This window comes from Prionailurus viverrinus, chromosome F1 (genome assembly GCF_022837055.1).
Source record: "Prionailurus viverrinus isolate Anna chromosome F1, UM_Priviv_1.0, whole genome shotgun sequence".
Lineage (NCBI taxonomy): Eukaryota > Metazoa > Chordata > Mammalia > Carnivora > Felidae > Prionailurus > Prionailurus viverrinus.
This window is the reverse complement of record NC_062577.1, coordinates 28,494,323-28,516,772: the sequence shown is the minus strand read 5'-3', so window position 1 is coordinate 28,516,772 and position 22,450 is coordinate 28,494,323. Positions and strand designations below refer to the sequence as shown.

Genomic DNA, 22,450 nt, shown 5'->3' with positions numbered 1-22,450 from the left:
GAAGGCTCAGGAGCACCTGAGTGGCTCAGTCTGTTAAGCGTCCGACTCTGGATCTTGGCTCAGGTCACGATCTCACGGTTTGTGAGTTCAGGTCAGGTCCCACATCAGACTCTGCGCTGATGGTGTGGAGCTTGCTTGGGGTTGTCTCTCTCTCCCCCTCTCTCTGTGTCCCTCCCTGCTTGTGTGTGCTGTCTCTCTCTCTCTCCCCCCCAAATAAGTAAATAAATAATCTTAATTTAAAAAAAAGAAGGCTCAGGGGACACGTCTCTAAGTAGCACCATATTTCCTCGTGATCCCAGACCCCGTTTCCTGTGCCTCTGCCTCCCCGGCTTCCCCCTAGCAGAGCCAGTTCTGACTTTGTTCCTACCGGGTCCGTGCAGTCTGGAGGCAGGAAGCCCCAGGCGGACAGCGCAGCTCCCGTGGGAGAGCGAGGCCAGGCTGACCACTGTAACCAGTCATTCCTGCACCCTATCAATCGGCTCTGTGCTCACAGACCGTCCCCATGTGGATGCGGGTGACGGCAGCCCCTCGGTCACCTGGGCGAGCATCCAACCTTTTCCCACAAAAAACAAGACCTGCCTGTTCCTGTGTCTGGGTACTGACCTCCAGTCCCCTGATCCGAGGCCCTGCTCCCACTGTCTGTCCCCTGGCCCCTCGAGGTTCCCTTAAGCCCCAGGCAGGAGACAGGCAGGGGTTCCACCCGTCCCCCACCCCCCTGTCCAAGTGCCTTCTGTCTGCGGTGAGAAGCCACAGACACACAGCATGGGCCCTGGGCCTTGCCTAACTGGCAGGGCCCTCCCTCCAGCCCATCCTAATTTACTTGGAACAAACAGCCATGCCTCCTGACAGGAAGCAGCAAAGCGAGGACTCGAACCCGGGTCTTCTCATGCTGTACCACACGCTACCTTGTTCAGGCTGTGGCGAGGCCTGAGAATCCAGCATCCCTAAAAGCCAGCCTTGGGATGGAGGAAGCGAAGCTGGGAGGCAGGTGGTGGCCATGAGGAGGTGGGGCAGTACAGTGATGCAGGCTTAACCGGGAGGGGCCTGTGTGGCTCTCAGCCCTACGGCCACGCTGAGGCTGCCAGAGTGTTGTAATGATAAATAAATGTGTCGTAATAATCATAATTGCTCTGACCGTGGCAGGTAGTACATAGTGAGCACTTACTGTATGCTAAGTGTGGGGATAAAATGCCGTACCTGTAGTACTTCGTTTTCTCCTCACGGTCACCTGCTGACATAGCTGCCATTGTCACCCTCCATTTTATAGATGAGGCGGCTGAAGGTTGCAGTGGTTCCACAACCTGCCCAAAGGCGTCGTCTCACAGGTGGAAGATGTGAGATGAGAATCCAGGCTCTCTGATCTCGTGTTCCACTCTCTCTAACTTCTGTAAAATCTGCTCCTTAAAAACAACAAAAACAAAGGTATAATCTACCCTGCCCAGAAGGTGGGTCAGGAGTATCAGGTCTGCTGAAGAAAGTTGAATGTGTTACTGATGTGTGAGCATTCATCTGGCTTCAGCACCAGGAGTCCCTGTCGCCCCAGGATCTGGGAGGCCCTCAGGGTCTTGCCAATGGCTTGGGGGCGGCGGGAGGGGCCTCCTAGAAGCAAACCAGGTCTCCTGATCCAGGGCTGGCGAACCGTGGCCAGACCACCCTCCCCTCCACACATCCCTGCATTTGTTCCTGGCATACGAGGAGGAAGTCCAGTAAATTATGCCAGGACTGGCTGGTGAGAAGCAGGGAAGAATAAATGGCAAATTCATAAAATGGATTTTTAAAGTATGTATTGCTTTTTTAAAGTTTATTTATCCATTTTGAGAGAGAGACAGAGACAACACAAGCGGGAGAGGGGCAGAAAGAGGTGGGGCTTGAACTCACGACCCTCAAGGTCATGACCAGAGCCAAAGTCAGTTGCTCAACTGACTGAGCCACCCAGGTGTCCCTAAAGTATGTAATTGATGGTAGGATTTCAATGATAAACATCCACCAGAAAAATATGGCTTAGTTTGGCTTCAAACAAGGTATGTTAATTCAAACAATTTAATTTACTGACAGTCTTCACAGTTTACAGGTCACCTGTGTGGCCTCTCTGCTCATTAGTGGAAGAGTAGACAAGCTGACTGAAAGTGACTGTCATGTGACCTTGTGCAAAACATAGGTTGCAATACCACTGTATATAAGTGTTGCAAAGGCAGACGGGGAAACATTTAGACCAGTTGCTCTATAATTTTTCTGCCCGTGATAAGAAACATATTTTATATCACAGCCAAGTGCACACACACACACACACACACACACACACACACCCAGGTGCACCCAACTAAAACAAATATCCCTAAAACAATTTTTAACCATATTACATGAAATACATCTGGTATTTTTTATTTTATGCCATTTCATTTAAGTCAAATGTGATTTGAGATGCACTAAATTTTTTTTTCATGATCCATAATGTGTGGCAGCCCACAGTTTAAAAAAACTAGCTGACCATACTGACAGCAAGAAAAAGGAACAGACTGGATACTTTGTCTGTCTTGATTCCCCCTTGGATATAAACTCCCCCAGATCAGAGGCTGTGCCCTCCCACCAGTCCGAGGGGGGACTCTGCATAATGGATCTCTGGAAAACACAGACACTGTGTGACAAACACCGGGACTCTGAGCAGACAGGGGACTAGGTTCCAGGGGAGAAGGCAGGGGTGCCCCTCCAGAGTCAACATTTAAGTGGGATTCACTTAGCCATAGAATGATCTTCAGGGAGGGGGAAATAGGCTGAATGAGGGTGGTGAACGGGATAGAGGGCAGGTAATGGCAAAGTGCTCCCCAAAGTAGTTTTGGGCATCGCCGTGTGATCGGCACAAAGTAGGGGGGATAGCAAATCGTTAAGAATAGAGACTAGGGAGCCAGCCTTCAAATCCTGGCTGTATCACCTCAGCTGTGTGACTGTGGGTGGGCCATTGCCTCTATGCCTCAATTTCCTCATCTATCAAATGAGGACATAATAATATTTAACCCTTTAGGCTGTGACGTATCAAGATGCCAGCTGATGCTAAACAAGAAGTTGGCTAACCTGCCCACACAAATCGGGCTCCACCTCTTGCCGGCGAAGGTCACTTTATATAAAGCATAAAATAGCTCATGTTATGGGGCGCCTGGGTGGCTCAGTCGTTTGAGCATCTTTTAAAAAAAATTTTTTTAAGTGTATTTATGTATTTTGAGAGAGAGCTTGTACACCAGCAGGGGAGGGGCAGAGAGAAGGAGAGACAGAATCCCAAGCGGGCTCTGTGCCATCAGCACAGAGCCCCACGTGGGGCTCAAACTCACGAACTGTCTGCGCTTAACCGACTGCGCCACCCAGGTGCCCTTGCGCCTCCGACTCTTGATTTTGGCTCAGGTCATGATCTTACGGTTCGTGGGATTGAGCCCCGAGTCGGGGTCGTGCCAACAGCGCGGATCCTGCTTGGGACTCTCTCTCTGCCCCTCCTCTGCTGGAGCACGCACGTGCCTGCGTGCATGTGCTCTTTCAAAATAAATAAATACTTAAAAAGAAAAACCAAAACAGCTCGTGTGAAGTGGTGCATAAGGGGTGGCAAGAGTTCCAACCCCAGAGATGCTACACAGCAACAGAGACAGCTGCTCCATGAGAGGTCAAAGGTGGGATTCAAAACACTCCCACCCAAAGTTGGAGGCAGGGAGGTTAGTCTTCGGGCTCAATAGCACTCAATAAATTAATATTAAGACCCATCATTACGTAAATCATACTTCTTTCCGGTTACCTGTTTCCTGTGCCTATCTGCACAATGCGAGGTAACTGCCTTCCAGCCCTGACCACCGCTCTCCGAGGGTGAGGACCATTGAGCCACTTCTCCCAGTTCTGGGAACAAGCTGGAACGAGCACGGGGGTGGAGTTAGTCCGCAGCAAAGGCCTCTGGGTGCACAGTTCTCAACTTCAGGGTGCATCCCGTCTTCCCACATAATCTTTGCACAGCCCAGAGTTAAAGATCCCTTGAGTGTTGTTGTGTATTTCTTTTGTCTGGGTTCTCAGGCTCAAAATGTGTGGGCAGGTCGGTGGCTTTCTTCCACTCTGCATAAGTGGGAGGGAGGTGCCTGAGGACTCAGGTGTGGCTTAGTAACTCCAAAATCACACACTGTCCCCGGCACATGTCTGGAACGCACCAGTAAAGGAAAGGACGGATGAGTTTTGTTCTCCCCATCCCCAATTGCTCAGTCAGGGCACTGGCTTCTGTTGCCTGCAGGAACTCCCTCCCACCAGCCCTATCCATATTCATAGTCCACACTTTTGCTAGAAAGATCTTTTTCAAGTGCAAACGTGATCCTGTTACTCTTTCTCCCTATATTACAGCCCCTGCTTAAGCCCTTGGCAGGCGTCCCACTGCTTACGGTGCATTTCAGAGTCCCTTCACCGCAGAGCCTCAGCTCAGTTCTTCAGCCTCGCCTTTCCCCACCCCTAGGAACCCTATGGCCTCACCAAACACCTTGCCTCCCCTGAATGTGCAACACAGTCTCAAACTTACACGCTTTTGTCCCTGCCATTCCCTGTCCCTTGCCTGTTGTGGCTGTGCCAGCGGGCTAGCCCCACTGTAGAGAATTGCCATGCTCCGTGGAAACACCATGTTCTCTGGGAACCTTTTCCACTCTGCAGTCCCAGGAGCAAATTCTTCAGGCTCCCACAGTTGTCTTACCTTGACTGTTCCTGCCAAGCTGCCCCAAAGGCTCTGCTGGCTTCCAGCTCTGGCCACTAGAGGGCAGTGCAGTGTAGCTGAGCCTCCGGCCTGGCAGCCCCAGGAGGCCGTGAACAAGGGGCTCACCAGAGGCTGACTCTGCCCTCCCTCTTTCCTTAACACACACCAATGTTTGGGCCTTGCCACAGCTCTTGGAATGTTGCACAGCCCCCCTCTCGGGCCTCCTGGCCTCTGCCACTCCCCCTTCACTCTTTTATGCACAGGGCTGCCCCAATTTCCTCCCTTAACTGTTATTTTGATCACCTTTCCCTCTTCTCCACCCCACCCCACCCTTCCTCAAGAACATTCAGTAGCTCCTTGTTGTTTCCATATTAACCCCAAACATCTCATTTTTGGGTTTCTTTTGTTTATGAAAGTGTTGCCACTTCAATAACAATGAAAAGTTAAAGAAAAAAATATTTCATAAGTCCATTCCTTGATTTTCTTATGTTTTACTTTCTCTTTTTCTGTGTGTGTGCGTGTGTGTGTGTGTGTGTGTGTGCACATGTGCGCACACATACGTGTATTTGTGGTTGTGGTCATAGCATTGATACAATCTTAAATTTAACAGTTTTGGCCTGTTTTGAAATTGTAGACAATCTTTCAAGTTACCATTTGTCTTTATAATATGACTCAATATGTCATTATGAAGGAATTTCAGCTTGGGTCTCAAGGCTATGCGGTCCAGTCCTCAGAATTTGTGTGGAATGAACTGGGGGCTCCCAAACCTGGCTGATCACCAAAATCACAAGTGTGTCAATGGGACTTGGGAAATGCCTCAGTTCAGGCTCCCCTGGCGATTCAGATCCAGGAGGACCCGGACAGCGCCTGCGTATCAGTCAGGACTGGACAGGTTCTACTATGGTAACAAACAACCCTCACCTCTCAGTGACTTGACATGAGGAAAGTTTCTTGTTTGCTTGCTCATTCCAAATGATCACCTTGGATTGGTTCGGAGCTCTCCTGTAACTCGTCACTCCAGGTTCCAGGCTGACAGAGTGACCACCATCCGGAGTGTGTCTGACCCCTGTGATGGGGGTGGGGAGGGGGAACGTGGTGAATTACAAACTGGCTTTGCACACCAGCTCGGCCTGGAAATGCCACTCATCCCTTCTGCTCACATTTCTTTGGCCCGTCGCGTCTACCAAGAACTGTGGGGAGCTCAGCCCTGTTTCAGGTACCTATATTTTTTTGAAAGCCCTACAGTTTGGGGACGCATGGCACCAGATAGCTCCGGAGGAAGATCCTGCTGACATGCTTTAGCACAGTCATCCCATCTCTGATAGGGTCTCACACTCGCCAGGGCCTCAAGGAAAGGGGGCGGGGAGTGTGAGGGTGAGGCCTGGCGACCGGCTGGTCTTACTTGTGAGTGCTCTTGTGCAAACAGCCTGGTTAATGAGCGGATGGGAGAGGATACTGGATGATTCAGAGAACCGACTAGAAGCCTGGCAAACCAAGTTCGGGGAAATGGGCAGGGCACACCCAAGGGAGGTCGGGCAGCCCAGTGACAGACACCCAGTGCAGGTGCTGCGGCCAGTGCCATTGACTGCTGACTCTTGACCTTACCGTCACGGCTACACGTCACCTCCACCCACCTGCTGTCCTTTGAGGGTCAAAGCCCAGAGCATGAACATCCCAGGGGCTAAGCCTGGGTCATACACAATCTAGAGGATTGTCTGGCTCCCCCCCCCACAATACTACACACTGGTGGGCACCCTAACTGGTAAGGGAGCTCTAATGTGGGCAGACGTTTCGCACTGAGATTTACCAATTCCCTCTTCAAAATGAACTCATCTGGAAGGCATTCAAGAGTTCACCTGATTCTCTAAGGAGCTTCTCCACTGCTTTTACACAGGGGAGTAAAGAGAGAGAGAGGTGTGCATTTGCTTATCATGTCTGCATTGGTTCCACAGAGGCCGCCAGTCTCCACCCAGCAGAACCAAGCTGACTGGCTGGGATGCGGTTACTCCTCTGTTCACCCCAGAAGGACGGGGCTGAGGAGCAGGAAGGCGGCTTCTTCACACACCTGCCTTCACAGAACAGACAGAACAGTCTGTCAGCGGGAGTCAAGGTTTCAGTGAAAACAAGGTGTGAAGTAACCTTCATTGGACTTGAAACGGTTGAATAAACGGGCATTGTTGTTTGTCATAAAGGTTGGCTGCTGATCAAGTTATTTTGACCCACTTTTAGCAACAGCCTTTCCTCACAGCCTGGGGCCCACACGGACACCTATGATCCAGGCACAGTTGCTGGGGGAGGAGGCCTCGGCTGCAGCGATGGGAGGAGGAGAGCAAGATGGGTGTCACAAGCTTTCCCTAAAACAGTGATTTACAAACAGGACCTCCGGGGTCCCGTGTTTGTACAGGCCTGGGTAGAGAGCCACCAGTTAAAATATAGGACACTCAGTTAAATTTGAATATCAGGTAAACAAAAAAAAAAAAATTTTTTTTTTTTTAGTATAAGTATATCCCTTGCAGTTTGGGGATATACTTCCACTCCAAAAATTTTTTTTTTTTTACTCTTCTGAAATTCAAACTTAACTAGATGTCCCGTATTTTTACTTGCTAAACCTGACAACTTTACCTGCATGTGCTGCTTTGCTTTTATTTGCTTTGGGGCTTAGGTTAGTTTTTTTTTTTTTTTTTTTTTAAATCAAACTTCTCACTGCCAAACACATAAAAATTTTGAAAGTCATGGCTAGGTCTTCGTGTTTTTTTTTTTTTCCCCACATTGAAAATCTTAGCTACAGCGAACGTTTCATTCATTCTTTCACCCCATGCACATTTTACGGAGCCCCTCTGACCACCCAGGTACTGTTGCAGACGAAGGGGCTAGAATGAGGCAAATGAGACAGAACCACTGCCCTCCAAGAGGTCTCCTGAGTCTCTGAGGGAGACAGATAGCCAACCATACACCTCACGTGGGCAGAAGTGCAAGGTGCAGGGAGGTGGCTAACACCAGGCAGGTCTCGGCAGAACAGGGAAGCGCCAGGCAGGGCAGTAAAGGGATGCCAGCCAGGCACTGCCGCTTGGCCCTCGGGGAGGTTGATGAGCATAGAATTGGGGAAGGCACTGACTCTCTTGGACTCTCCTTTTCCTCTTACAGTTTCATCATGACTTGGTTGAGACTGATTAAATAGTCAAGCATCCACTTTGTGTGTGGTTGACTTATAAAAAAATATGACACTGGCAAGACATTTCCTAGGGGCATCCTTAGGATTGAACACTGGGGTCCAGCCCAAGGTCCGCTGGTTTGGGCTAGAGAGGATATTGTCCAGAAGCCACTTTTTTTTTTTTTTTAATGTTTAGGTTTTGAGAGAGAGAGAAAGAGAGAGAGAGAATGAGTGGGGAGGGGCAGAGAGAGAGGGAGACATAGAATCGGAAGCAGGCTCCAGGCCCTGAGCTGTCAGCACAGAGCCCGATGTGGGGCTCGAACCCACGGACGGTGAGATCATGACCTGAGCCCAAGTCGGATGCTCAGCCAACCCAGGCGCCCCTCCAGAAGGCACCTTTAACCGTGTCCTCGAGACTCTGTCCTGACCCTTAGCAGTAACAATCGTGCGGCCGAGAGAAATTAAGAGATTCTGAAGAAAAAGACATGTTCAAAGGGCAAAAACACTCTTCACCGTATTAACTCCTAAGTAAACACGTCAGCCGGAGTGTCAGGTGAGTAAGCTAGCAGGAACCCAAGTGTGTGAAGGGCGGAGCTGTTCTCTATCGCTCAAGGAAATAGCAAGGGTAAATCGAGAGTTCTCTTATTATGAACACTAGTCGTCTGCTTTGTGTGTTTTTTTTTTTTTTTTTTTTTTTTTACCATTAGAGAAAACTATTTCCTTTCTGGAAGAGACTCTTTTCTGGGAACCGGGCCTGGTTTTCAGTGAGTGTCGCAGCCTTTCCACACGTAGCTCGGGACTGGGCACCTGAAGGTGGGTGTCACAGGGGCTGATGGCAGATGGGGCAGAAGCAGCCTTGGAGCCTGGACACTCTTGCTGGGAAGGCATGAGTTCTTCAGCATGTGACTGAGCCAGCATGGGCTCAGCAGCAGCGTGGGCTGTGGAGACGAGGCCCAGAGAGAGTGTGGTACGAACAACCACGCGTAGCCCGAGCATTCGTGGGCCAACCGCAGGCCTGTGGAAAGAATGTCATTTTCTCCTGCTCCCACAGGGAGCTAGAAATAGAACTCTGCCCTTTGTCCCTGAGCAGCTGAGGCAACTGCCCGGCGTGGGTGTCACCGACCACAGGCCCCTTTGTTCCTCTCTCCCACACTCTCCCTCTCCATCCCTTCCTCCCTGACCTTAGCCCACAGCCCGTGGACACTGTGGGCTGCGCCCAGGCCTGCCGTCTGGCATCTGGGCAAAGGTGGTTTCTCCTGCCTGGCACCGACGGCCCGTCTGGAATGTGCCGTGCTCCCGGCTGCTAATGAAAGCGCACGACTGCTTCCTCACCGGCGTTGGCGTTGCCACCACAGCCTTCCTCAGGCGCTGACCCTGACCCGGGGCCATTCAGAAACGTACGGCTTCTTCCCAGCAGCCACCCCAGTGTCACACACAGGCGTCTGGGGTTTTCAAAACTTCACCGCCTGAGACCCACGGTAAGAGACACTGTGCCTTTTTCATTGCATCCCCCGCATGTGTGAGGTAGGTTCCAGGTGATCTCCACACACGGGCCCCGTCCGTTCTTCCTGCTTCCAGGCTTTCCCAGGGTTTGGTGAGTGGGAAGGAGGGGGAGGAGTGAAGGTTAGTACTTGTTCCCCACGGAGGTCAGCTCAGGCTGGCCGGCAACTCCCTTGGCTGATGGTCACAGCTCCTGCCTGCGCCCTCTCTACATCCCTCTGCCTCCAAGTTCTGGAAGTGCCTTCCTCCTTTAAGCCTCGAGCCTAAGGCTGCTAGTGAAGCCCCGGTGCCTAGACCTGGCTCTGCACTACCCCTTCTGATTTCCATACAGCCTGCATACACCTTTGTAAATAGTCCCTCTTATTAAATGCCCTTTAAATGACCCAGTCAGAATGTGCTGTCTTTCTATTGCTGTTTTCATGTAGCGTGTGTGGGTACGTTCATGTAACACACACACGCACGGATGCAAGACTTCTGAACATTCACCTGTACTGATTCTACTCTAACTGTTAAAAATGCTCATCCCACCCACTGAACTAATCCCATGACCCACTTCCGGGTTTCCATCCCCCCATCTGAAAAGCATTGCTTAGGACCAGCCCGGTGGAGACAGCTCTTCTCTGGCCTCGAGGTAGCCACTAGAAGAGGTCAGCAGAGAACAGGCCATGGAGGCCATCAGATGACTGCAGAATGGGTGTCATGTGGGACTCCCCTTGGCACAGTCTAGACTCCTCTTTGGGGGGCAGTTCCCTTCTGTGGTCATTACATCCCAGGCAGCGGGTTTCCACTTTGCAGGCGAGAAAACCTGAGTTGGTCAGAGGCCTGCGAGATGGCCATGTTTGGGGGTGACTCACTACAACACGAGTGTAAATACCGTGCTGACTCAGCCACTCACAGTGAGGATACAGCCATCGAGTGGGCTGATGAACCACATTCTCCCATCAGCACCCTTTCTCTGGTGGAAATTCTGTCTGGAAAGCCGGGCTGTCACAAGGGCCTTGGCCGGCTCGGCTCCAGAGCAAGGGCGGCGGCAGGGGGGGGGTGGTGTCTCAGGAGCCTGGAGCACACCTGGGGTGGCCTGAGCACCTTCTTTCTAGGATATCTACCTCATGGCCTCTCCTTTGTCCTCATACCCTTGCTGACCCACCCCCTCAGGCTGACCCACTGACTTTCTTGTTCTGTTCCCATCTATGTCTGACAATTGAAGCTACTTAAAAACTTTTTTTTTAAATGTTTATTTTGAGAGAGAGAGAGAGGGAGACAGACAGAGTGCAAGCAGAGGAGGGGTAGAGAGAGAGGAAGGGACAGAATCCAAAGCAGGCTCCAGGCTCTGAGCTGTCAGCACAGAGCCCAATGTGGGGCTTGAACTCAGTGAGATCACGACCTGAGCTGAAGTCAGATGCTCAACCAACTGAGCCACCGGGTGCCCCTGAAGCTTCTTACTTTAATTTTTGGTAGCAGTGGGTGGGGGTGGCTGTGTCCCCTGTGGCCTCCCATGGCTGCTCAACAAGGAGCCAGCATGTGTGTTTGGGGGGGGGGGGGGCAACAGGAATTCTTCATCTGCCAGGTGGTCCAGAGATGTATGGTCGGTCGGGGTCTAGACCCCATCCTGTAACGAGCTGATGGCATAGCACCGGTTTCTCCAGTTTGGACAAAAGGAGACTGAGGCTCAGATAGGTCAGGTGACTTGGTTGAGGTCATAGCATAAGCCAGTTGCCGGGTGGCCCTAGAAGCTGTCCACGAATACACATGTGTAGTCTGAAAGGACGGAGAATGCTCCCTTCCCCATAAGCTCTCACTCTCTGAAGGCAGGAGTGTGCCCTTTTCAGTAACTTCCCTCCCACCCTGCTGGCCACTTGCAACGCCGAGGGAGGGGTGCCCTGTTATCTGCACTTGCTGACAGACACAGTCCAAGGACCAGCTTCTTGTCACAGGGAAGGCCAGTGGGAGCCTCAGACCACAGGGAAGTGACTCCACGAACACACCAGACCGTGGCCAGTGACTCAGCTGCCTGGCTGATGGACGTCAGTCCCTCACTCTATGGCCCTTCCCTTTTCTCCCCAGAACAATAACAAATCCTGGCTCTGTGATCTGGTCACCATAGGAACTGGAAAACATTTGGTGATGTGGGGCCTCTGGGACAGGTGGGCCGAGTAGGTCCAGATACAAACAACCCTTTCCTGCCCCTTCACCCCCAATCCGGGCATCTCACCTACTTGGAGCAGATCAGGTAAACAGTCAGGGGCAGTTACACCATCATCTGAATTGAATGACCTTGCCTGAACCAGGAAGTCTGGGGGGGTCACAAGTCTTTGTGCCCATGGGATCTGGCCCAAAGTCCTGTCGGGACGAAATGGGACTTCAAGCACCCCTGTGTTCTTTGGAGACTGAGGATCACACAGTGTGCCCCCACCCTGCATGCACGGGCCCTGTCCTGGACTGTTGGGAACATGAAGAAGGGAGATACCACCCCCATGCTCAGAGAGCTCCTGGTCTGCTGGGCACGGGACACATTCCTGGACGGAGTTGAGGTCCCAAGGGACATCAGGAGTCACCAGGAACACTGAGGAAGGGGGCTGGGAGGGGGTTTCTGGTACGGGATGGGGTTCCGTGGAATGGACCAGAACTTTCCATTTCCAACAAACCCCGGTTGAGTGTGGGGTGTACTCAGCCACTCGCGCACGACGGGTCACGGAGGACCACTGGGGCCAGGGGACTGGATTCCTGTACAGGCTCAGCCACCTGTACCTTCTCTGCCAGCCGCTTTTCAGACCTCCCATCCTCCCCATCGCTCGTTCAAGACTCACGGGCACCCTCTGTGAAGGGCGCTCAGCTCAGATGGCTCGACAACGACATCCCACCCTCCCTTAAGATTAAACAGGTTCACACCCAGACTCCTCTCCCCCCACTCCCCACCCGACGTTGCCTCTTCCCTAAAGCACCAACATTATTCCGTTAGTCCAGCCATTCTCCTTATCCAGACAGCTGCCAATGTCTGATGAACCTCCTTCCACGTGAGTCTCTCACATGGGGCCCTCCCTTTCCTCCCCCACAGCTGCCACGCTGGGCCACCTTACACGTGACCACCGTAGCCACCTCCTAGATGTGCTCTCGGTTCCATCCATGCTTTCTTCCCCGGTTTTTAAACCTATTCTTCAAGTATCGGTATTCCTGGGGGTCTTGGCCTCTGCCCTCATTTCCAGTATTTTCAACTTTTTGTTGGGCATCACCTCAAGCATTTCAGATTCAAAATGTCTGGGACAGGGCTCGCATCCTGCCCCCACGGACCAACTTATCGTCTTCTATTTCCTCTCTCGGTTCACGGCCCAGCCCAGCCAGAGAACCAGGGAGCCCTGCTGCTGTCCTCCGCTCCTCCCTCTTCACGGCTCCCGCCCCGCTGGTGAGCAAGGCCTACTGACTGCGGCCCAGGAGTGGCTTCTGCTGGCATCGCTCTTCTTGCCTGCCAACTCCCCTGCTGCTGTTGTGGACGCGTGTGCCAACCTCCTGGCTCGTCCCTGCCTCGTGGCTTCGTCCCCTCCATCCTCCTCCACGCAGGGGTCAGAATTCACTTTCTAACACACGGCTCTGGTTATGGGACTCCTGCTCAGAAATGCTTGATCTCCTCACGGCATGAGAGTGACATCCAGGCCCCTTCAGGAGGGCAGGTGAAAGCCTCCCAGTCTGGGCCCCAATCTTCCTTTCCAGCCTCATCTCCCAATGTGCACTCACATTCATTCTCTCTCTCTCTCTCTCTGTCTCTCTCTCTCTCTCTCTCTCTCTCACACACACACACACACACACGCACACACACTGGTCACACCAACCTGGTGGTCTCTGTTCCTTGCCCTTTAGTAGTGTTGCCTCCTTCTTTGCGGTGACTCCTCCGCCTGAAACCCCTTCTCTTCCCAACCCAGGGAACCTCCTCCCTCCCCAAGGCCCCAAGTCCAGCTCAAATGTCTTCCCAGCCCCACCCCACACGCCAGGTCCAGAGCAGAGTGCATCACTCCCTCCTCTGTGTGCCCACAGGACTCGAGCATTTTCCATACTGAGCAGTTCTTGCTTCCGGCCTCCTCCCCTGGCCTGCGACCAAGGTGCTGGTGCTGTCTTATTCCTCTTGGCTGCTCTGTCCCTTCTAGCTCTAGCCACGTGCTCTGGGGATGCCGCCCAAACCCAGGACCCACGCCCCAGGCCTTCTTCCTCCTGACCTCTCCCTCCCTGGCTCTTAGCATCTGCCTCAACCTCCCCACCTCTACCCACAGTCTCCTTCACACGCTGGGACCAGCATGGCCCTGTGTCCCTCACGAAGGTCACCTGACCCTTCCGTGGGCAGGACATGGGCTCTGTAGCCTGTGCACCTGAGCTTGTGCTGCTCTCCCAAGGGACTTCCTCCTTCCCTCTGCCCTTCCTCTTGCCCAGCTTTTCTGCCTGCGCATCCTTATTCGTTTTCCGAGGGGGTGCAAACCCCACACCCTGCTGGGAGCTGCCTTCAATCCTCTCAGTCAGGATTAATAACCCACACTCCTCCCCCAGTGCTGTTCCATCCTTCCCTCAGGGCTCTTAACCACGTGCTTTCTTCTCCTGACTGTGGGTCCCGGTGTCACTTATTTCCATTTCCCCATGGTGCTTTGCACCTAGTAGCTACCCCCCGCCCCCGACCCGCCAAATGTCTATCAAAGTGTTGGATCCTGCCATTCCCTGTGCAAGGCCCCGCAGTGGCTCCCTGGGGCCCGTGACAGGCTGGGATCGCAGGCACACAGGGGAGCACTGGCCTGTGTGCTCATTCTCTGATGGTGGGGTTCATGAAGCTTCTGCTGCTGCAGTGGGGCACAGAACCCTGGCGTCGGGGGAAGAGTGGTGCCCTCAGCTCTCAAGTCAGCCACCCACAAGGAAACTTCCCAGCCTCCCATGCCTGCTGGGGACCAGCAATTGCTGGAGACTTCCTCAGCTCCTTCCTCGCCAGCCCTGGGATGCTTCCTCCCCTCTCACCATCCCTTCATTCCATCATCTCCATCATCCCAAATTCCTGGAGTTGGGCATGCAGAGACTTCTTCTCTGCCCCCGCCTCCCCCTCCTGACACCCTCCTCCCTCTGTCCAATCCTATCTTCCTGCATTTAACATAGAATCTGGTTCATCCAGCCCCTCCCGTCTGGCACACTCTACAGGCAATTACTCTTGCAATTCCCCTTCCCTGGAACCCCTCCCTTCTTTTCTCCGCTGATCCACATCTGTGGTTCTGGTCTCCCCCTTCTCGCGAATTCTCTGACGCAGAACTGACTCCCTGAGCCGCATTACAGCCCTGTTGCAACCAGCAAGCACCACACCATTTAATATTTAATTATTCTCCGCACTTAAAAAAAAAATGCACATTTTCTTTCCCCTCCTCGATTATAAACTTCTTAGGGGTGAAGCTATTTTTTTTTTCTTGCTGGGGAAGGCAGGAGAATGTAGGCTTTTTCCAAACTCTCTTAGCTTCTTGTTTGTGCACACAATTTTCATAGGATCATCTATTAAAGTCATCTATTAGATGTCTGATAAAATCTTCCTTAGACAACCCCGAAAATATATTACAGGTTACAAGGAGGCCTCACACCATAGACTTCCTGGAATGAAAATATATGAACCGGAAGCCCAACCTCCTCCTTCTGTCTAGCTTGGTGGGAGGGCTCTCTGAAGGTCAGGACCTCCACACCATGGCAAAAACTGCAGCCCTGCCACGTGGTAACCGAGGAATGACATGCATATCATTGGAGCAGCGCTGTGATGCTTTCATGATCTTGACCCTGTGCCCAAGGGCGGGGAACCACTTGTTCCTCCCCTTGGCCTTACAGAGCAACTTGTCTGGAGATGGGGGGCGAGGGGGGTGTGAATCTGAGGCCCTTATGACGTCCCACCGGCAAGCCCATGAGCACCTGGGGCCCCCGTGCCTCCTGGGAACATGTGTGGCATGACCTGGGGTCCAGGAAAGGCTCAGGGGTCAATGCCCAGGGCTCATTTTTCTCCTTCTCTTCCTTACTTCCCTCCGGATTCTGCGCCTTCATCCCATACACCTCACTTTACCTTTTTCCTGCCAAGCTCACTCACTGTTCCTTCCACCCACACTTCACTTCCACTGAGCTCCCTATCCAGTCGCCCAGGCACAAACTCTCAATAATCTCTACCTGACCCACCTGGGGACTCCCTTCCCCCTTCCTCTCCCTTTCCTCCCTCTAGAAAACGACTTCCCACAGGGCACCGTGGGCAGTGGCTGTGGCCCCTGGAGTTGGCAAGCACCGGGGTCTTCTGGAGCCCACTCTCCTCGGGCCACGACACGTAAGGAACCACGCACCGAGCACTTACATTGTGGGCTCTGGGGAAACAAGCGGGGACGGGCCTCGGGATCTGGTGGTGAGGCAGGGGGTGTGCTAAACAGGTAGGCCAAGTGATGCGCCGTGGTGTGGAGATGTACCGGCTGCCCGGCACAGAGGGGCAGCCAGCGCTGTGGTGGGGAAGGCGGCCCAGGAGAAACAACGTCCGGGGGAAGCCTGCAGAAAGGTTGGTGGTTGGCTACAGGCTTCGGGAAATCCTGTTCTACACAGAAGCCAGATGGAAGGGAGCATCTTGGGGGAACTGCCGGCAGGTCCATTCGGCTCAGAAATGAGTGAACGAGAAGGGGAGAGATGTAAACGGGAGACTCAGGCAGCAACCCCAGTCCACAAAAGGAGACTGGGCTCTGTCCAGGAGCAACGGGGAGTCGCTGAAGGGCCTCACACAGGGACTGATGATGCTGAGTAGCTTAATGTCGAGATAGTCATTTCTATACACATAATGGGGAAAATGCAGAGGGAGGCTTGCTCCTGCCCAAGTTCACATTCAATGAGTATTCTAAAGAGGAGGGGCCTAGAGAACTGCCCCAAATCCACAGTGAGCAGGACCGAGCTGGCCCTGGGATCTGTGTCTGCACTGGGAGAGGCAAGGCATCGGGCAAAGAGGGCAGTGAGTGGAGAAGCTGAGCCTCTTTGGTTCTAACAGAAGTAGCCAACTTGATCTGACTGAAGCCGAAGGAGACACTGGCTGTGAGGATGTAGGTCCAGGGCAGGACAGCAAGAGACCTTTAAGAGGGGTCCTGATTCAGAGGCGGGGTCTTCTCGAGACCTCCCCTCCCATGCCCGCCTGCAAGTGTCTATGTCATCTCTTCTCTCTGCAGCCCTTCCTTGGTCCCTCTGGCTGCTGGCAGGGCCTGTTTGCCTCACTGACCTGACTTGCAGGTGGTGACTGATAGGCTGGCTCCGGGTTTTAGGTCCAGGTTCTCAGGTGAGAGACTCTGTGAGCCCAGGAGTATCTGGTTGGCTGGTGTGGCCAATGGTGTCACACGTACAAATTCAGGGGCTGGGCCTCATGATGGGTGCCGGGGGTAGTCTCCAGAAGACTGTGTACCCCAAGGCTGTCAAGCTCAGCATGGCATGCTGTCCCCCCCACCTGGGTATACAGTTCTATAAAACTTTATAAGCTTAGAGGAAGAAAATACGCCGGTCTCTATAATCCAAAGGATTTTAATGACAATAGTTAATACCTTTGAGCACTTACTCTACGCTGGTTACTTTGCTAAATGATCACACGTAGTCTCTTAATTCTTGTGGCCCCTTGAGGTAGATGCTATTATTGTTTCCAATTTATAGACAAGACAATGGAAGTACAGAGAATTCTGGCTGAGCCTTCCTGTTCAGTTTGTGAGGCACAACACCTGCCTTAGAGTGCAGATGAACAGAAAGGCTGCCTTCGTATCCAGGGGTATGCTAGTAAATGTTTAACAGCCGGCAATCTGGGGAAAAGTTCCGATTTGTAGCATTTGCTGACTTCCAAGGTGTAAATACTCACATGGCTGATTTCAAGCTACCAACTTCCCAGGGCCAGTTTGAGCCGGTTTCTGTACACACGGACTCTCACCCATTTTGGGTGACGGTTGGTCTGGTCGGGGGCAATGTCCAGGAGTTATGTGGTTCAGAGCAGTGTTCTCCAAGGGTGGTCCCGGGGACCAGCCCATCAGCAACACCTGAAAACTTGAAATGCAAATTCTCTGATCCCACTCCAGGCCGAATGAATGGGAAGCCCTGGGGGTTGGGAGCAGGAGGACTCAAAGACACTCTGTGTCTTCACAGCCTCCCCCCTCCCCACCCTGCCCCCCGTGCCCCGGGGCTTCTGATGCATGCTCACTCAAGTCTGTGGACTGCTGGAGCCACGGGGCCCTGGGCCCTTTTGCAAACCCAGCTTGTCCAAGTCTTTTTTTAAAAAAAATATTTCTTTATGTTTTTATTTATTTTTGAGAGAGAGAGAGAGAGAGAGAGAGAGAGAGAGAGAGAGACAGAAACAGAGTACAAACTGGGGAGGTGCAGAGAGAGAGGGAGACACAGAATCAGAAGCAGGCTCCGGGCTCCGAGCTGTCAGCACAGAGCCTGACATGCGGGTCTCGAACGCATGAACCGCAAGATCATAACCTGAGCTGAAGTCAGATGCTTTACCGACTGAGCCATCCAGGTGCCCCCAGCTTGTTCAAGTCTTTATTCTGCGGTTGGAAGAATGGGGCTCATTTCCTACTCCTTGGCAGATGGGCAAACCGAGGCCAGAGAGATGAAGTTGTGCTGGAAAGTGGTGGCTGAGTGAAGTGGGTTAAGACATCACCCTGCCACCTTGGTCTGGTGGGGCAGATCTTGGCAGAGTCCCTCAGCCCTGACCCTCTGCAGGTCTGTGAAGCAATGAGTCCTGGACCCCCGGGGCGGGAAGGCTGAGCTCTGATGGCCAGAGCAGAAGGAAGGAGGGGGAATCCAGGGGCCTCTAGCACTGGTTTTTCTGAAGAGAGAGAGAAATGAGGAAAGAGGCACATAGAAGCCTAAGGCTCAGTAGCACCTGGCCCTGGCCCTGGCCCTTTGAGGGGGCTCCAAATCTGCAACAAGTCCTGGGACTGAAGCAGGAGGGGCTAGACCAGCAACCTCCAGCCTCAGGTCCCAGCCAGGAAGACCTGACAAGGTTCCTGGGGCAGAGATGGGCTGGGAGCCCCAGGTCCAAGGCCCAGCAAGACGCGTCCGCTGTCTGGCTGTCTCAACAACTTCCCTCAACCCCACTCCAGATTTACTATTAACTAAAGGCAAACAAATCGAGAGCCAAGTATCCGAAATGATGCAAATACCGTGTCAGCCCCGGGAGGCCGTGCAACACCTGGGCAGTCGGCGAGGGTGTGATATCACCCGAGGAGAAGTGCTTGGCGCGGGTTGCGGGTCACGTGAGGTCGCCCGTGTGCTCTGGTCACACGGGGGGAGGGGGTTCCCCACTGAGCTCAGTGTTTCTGATGGAGAACCAACACACAAACAGAAACTGTCCTGTCACGATGAGATCCGTAAGTCACGTCAGTTTTTCTCCCCAGAGTTTTAGTCACAGAGCAAAGATTCAGGGCAGGCATTACTCAGCAGAACCAGACCCCACTGGGATGCTGGCCTGCTTTTGCTTTGGCCGGAAAGTCAGAATTCCAGTTATGCTCCTTGGAGGAACAAAGTTCTGTATAAAAGGTTCCTCAAAGGCATCTGCTCTAGAATTTCTTTAGCAAAAATCCCGGACCCAACACCAGCCTTCCCCTCCCTACTGGGCCACTATGCCTCTGTGGTGTCTCCTCTGGGCTTGGCCTCGATGTCTCCCCAGGGGGAGGCAGGCTGCTGGAGCCCACACTCCTTCCTTCCAACCCAGAGTGGCCCATGTGGGGACGCTTCAGAAATTGCTATTAGGCTAAGGGAAGATTTGAGCTTTAAGCAGACAAAGCATCCTGCTCAGCAAATGCTGAGCAAATGCCTGGTTGTAAGCTGAAAGTTGTAGGCAGCAGGGAGGTATGAGGTGTCCGGAGGGAGGGGGGCAATGGTCCACCTCCATTCTCCTGCCCTTAATCTTCTACGCTCTCACTCTTTGCAAAGCACCTGTTGATCACCTGGAATCCTGACACTGGGTGATGGTGTGGGCAATACATAATAAGCTGGCAGCTAGGTCCCTGCCCTCAAGAGGCTTACATTCCACTTAGGAAGATAAAACTATCACAGGCTAGCACAGTAAGAAGCAATAGGGAAGAGCATGTGGTTTCCCACAAACTCAGAGCACTGAAAAGCATGGATGGTCCCTGTGCTGGACACACTGCATCTGAATTCTAGCCCTGCCACTAACTAGCAGCTGGGTGACCTTCGGCAAGTTGCTTAAATTCTCTGAGCCCCAGTCTACACATCTATAAAGTGGAGACAAAATTCCCAACTCTGAGGGCTGTTGTGAAAAAAAAAATGGTTGCAAAACAGTTGGCAAAATGCGCAGCACACAGTAGGTCCTTGATAAATTTTAACCGTCCCCTTAATTCCATTTTGGGCCAAGATGGGTTATAAAAGATGAATCTGTCCGGTTTCCAAACTCGGAGATTAGAAGCAATGAAGTGAAAGGAGGCTTAAAAAGAATAGGGAAAACTAACACTTAAAGCCTGACAATGAGGGAATATTTAGAAAAAGTATAAAAGCAGATGACTAAACCAAATAGTGCCTGGGGACCACATAGTGTGGAAGCAGTCATCCCCACCCCACAGCCTCCAGGGCTATCATATCATAGGACAGCAGAGTCAATGATGTTCACAGTCAAACCATGTTCAATAGCCTCTAAGGAAGCCAGGGATGAGCATAATGCGTTTTAAAAACATTTTCATCCAAAATATTTAACATTTAAAAAAAAGTGCTTGACGTGTGCGGGGCTGGTAAATTTTCAGGTGTCCAGAAAAGACACGATTTCCCAGTGGTTGGATGAGCTGGGTTTTCACTCTGCTTTTCATATATTTGTCAGAGATTTTAGAATCATGCTGAGCACGTGATGGGGGCTTCACAGACTCCTGCTGACTGATAAATCCATGAAGTGTTGGAGTACCAGTTGCTCTGTTTTCCATTTTCAACCACTTTAGGCATTAACTGATTGAGGTCAGGGACAGGCTCCATCTTCTCTTTGAATAAGACAATAACCATCTCCAGCCTCTCCTGACACCCCCACCAACCTGTCCCTCCGCCTATATTCCGGATTTTAGTTGACCGCACCATCACCTGCCAGACAACAGCAATAACTCCCTTAACGTAATTAGCAGGTAACTGCAGTCCCAGATGCTGCCTAAAGGGGGCGCTCAGCCACAGGCGCTGCATGGGCATCTTGTGTGCACTCTAACTCCCGAGCTTCCAAGTCTGAGGTGAAACCTGAGGCCCTAGGATTTCCTTGGTTTCGGGACATCCCTGTGGGAGTGGGGGATTCGAGTTCCTTTCCACTTGAGGCACACAGAAGACCTGGAGGGCAGGAAGGTAGCCCCAAGCACAGGGTACCCAGAGCTTCACTGCTGGTCACCTCGCCCAAGGCGAGAATGTTCCCAGGACACTGCGCTGCCTGGCTTGCTCCTCACATGTCCTGCCTCCACCCAGCCCTTGACGGGGGGCAGACTCTGCTGGCTGCTGTCCAGAGCAGGAGGGACTTGGTCTCCAGCAGAGACCCACTTGCTTCTCTGCCCTGCTGGTCCTCCCAGCCTGGAGTGGGCCTGCCACTCTGTCCCTTGCCTTGCCTCTGGAGTCCTCCATAAAAGGTGCTCTCATCCTAGTTTTCCATTTGATTTCTGGCTTTTATTTCATGTTGATGCTTTTTTAAAGTGTCAAACAGTTTACAGTTTAAATCTTTCTGGGAATTAGCTGTAATAAGATATCTTTATGTTCAAAAATGGCCACTTGGAGCACTCTAGGAATCTTTATTTCCTATTCCTCCCGAGCCCTGTCCAGGTCCTGGTACGGATACATGCTGTCCGGACCTTTCTTCTTTCCTTCTCTACAGAAGCTTCCTGGGGAGGTGAGCCTGGAGGGGTGAAGGGAGCACGGTAGATTCTGGAGTTTGAATCTGGATGCCATTTACTAGCTGTGTGACCCTGAGTGAGGTACTGAACAGCTTTAGGTTTCATTTGCCTTATCTCTAAAACGGGTGCTGGAACTACTCCATCATGTGTGAGGGTAACAGGAGAGGCCTCCCTTCCCTCACTTACTTAGTGAACTGCCTGGGTGCATGGTAAGTTCTTATCTGATCCCCCTGGGGTCCATTTCTTCCATGAATCTTCCTTCATGAAAGTCCTGCCCCAAGTGGGGCAGAGACCACGAATTACCCACTCCAACCCTACTCCCCCCTTGTCTGTACCAACAGAATCCCAATTTCTATGTATGGGTAGCAATGTGACAAGCTAAAAAACTACATTTCCCAGACTGCTTTGCAGTTAGGATGTGCATGGATCACAGTTAGGATCAACGAGGTGTAAAGGACAGTCATTGGGAGGGGCTTCTGAGAAAGTGCTTTAAAATAGACTTGGGGTCCCTGGGTGGCTCAGTTGGTTAAGCATCCGACTTCAGCTCAGTTCACCATCTCATGGTTCATGAGTTCAAGCCCTGCATCAGGCTCTCTGCTGTCAGCATGGAGCCTGCTTTGGATCCTCTGTCTCCCTATCTCTCTTCCCCTCCCCTGCTTATGCTCTTTCTCTCTCAAAAATAAACATTAAAAAATAAATAGAATAGGCTAACTCAACTGTGCTCTTCTGTCCCTTACTGTTTCCCCTTTTTCTTGCCTGAAATGTGAATGTGATGTCATGTGATGTGGCCTTGTCACATGACCACACAGCAGCACTGAGGATGGTAGTCATACCCTAAGTATGGCAGAGCAAAAGAGTAGAAGGAGCCTGGGACACTTGAAGGCACGGTCCGCCGGACCTCAGGATTATGTCGCAGTTAGTTAAGATTTCTCCTACACGAAGCTAGTGGGTCCCTATGGATATGTGGGCTGACAGCCTTGCCCTCTTTTCTGAGCTCCAGTCACACACATGGTCACAACCGCATTCTGGGAGATTTGAGTCAAAAGCAAAGTAGCCTAACAATCTAGACTTTTGGGGAACAGAAAGTTTGAGATTCCCGAAGGATGTCTGCACCCACGGCTGATGAGGCCATGCACTCAAGTGCTCCATCACTTGGTACTTAGGCAAGGTTCTTACGCAAGGCAGGTGAATGCGGGTGGCAAAGCAAACGCCGTTTGCAGTTCTGTGGGA

General features: G+C 52.2%; 1 protein-coding gene across 3 annotated transcripts in view; it reads right to left on the bottom strand.

The window, feature by feature from the left end:
* Nucleotides 1–22,450, bottom strand: part of PACC1 (proton activated chloride channel 1) — a 168,294-nt gene that overhangs the window by 76,490 nt on the left and 69,354 nt on the right. The window contains exons 6-8 of one of the 3 annotated variants that reach the window (XM_047840824.1): nt 5,624–5,768; nt 3,776–3,884; nt 1,198–1,400 (exon numbers count right to left, since the gene is read on the bottom strand). In XM_047840824.1, coding sequence (XP_047696780.1) covers nt 1,198–1,247 — 50 coding nt within the window. In that variant the 5' untranslated portion in view covers nt 1,248–1,400; nt 3,776–3,884; nt 5,624–5,768. The remainder of the gene's footprint in view (nt 1–1,197; nt 1,401–3,775; nt 3,885–5,623; nt 5,769–22,450) is intronic. The other 2 variants (XM_047840826.1, XM_047840827.1) reach the window with 2 other exon arrangements.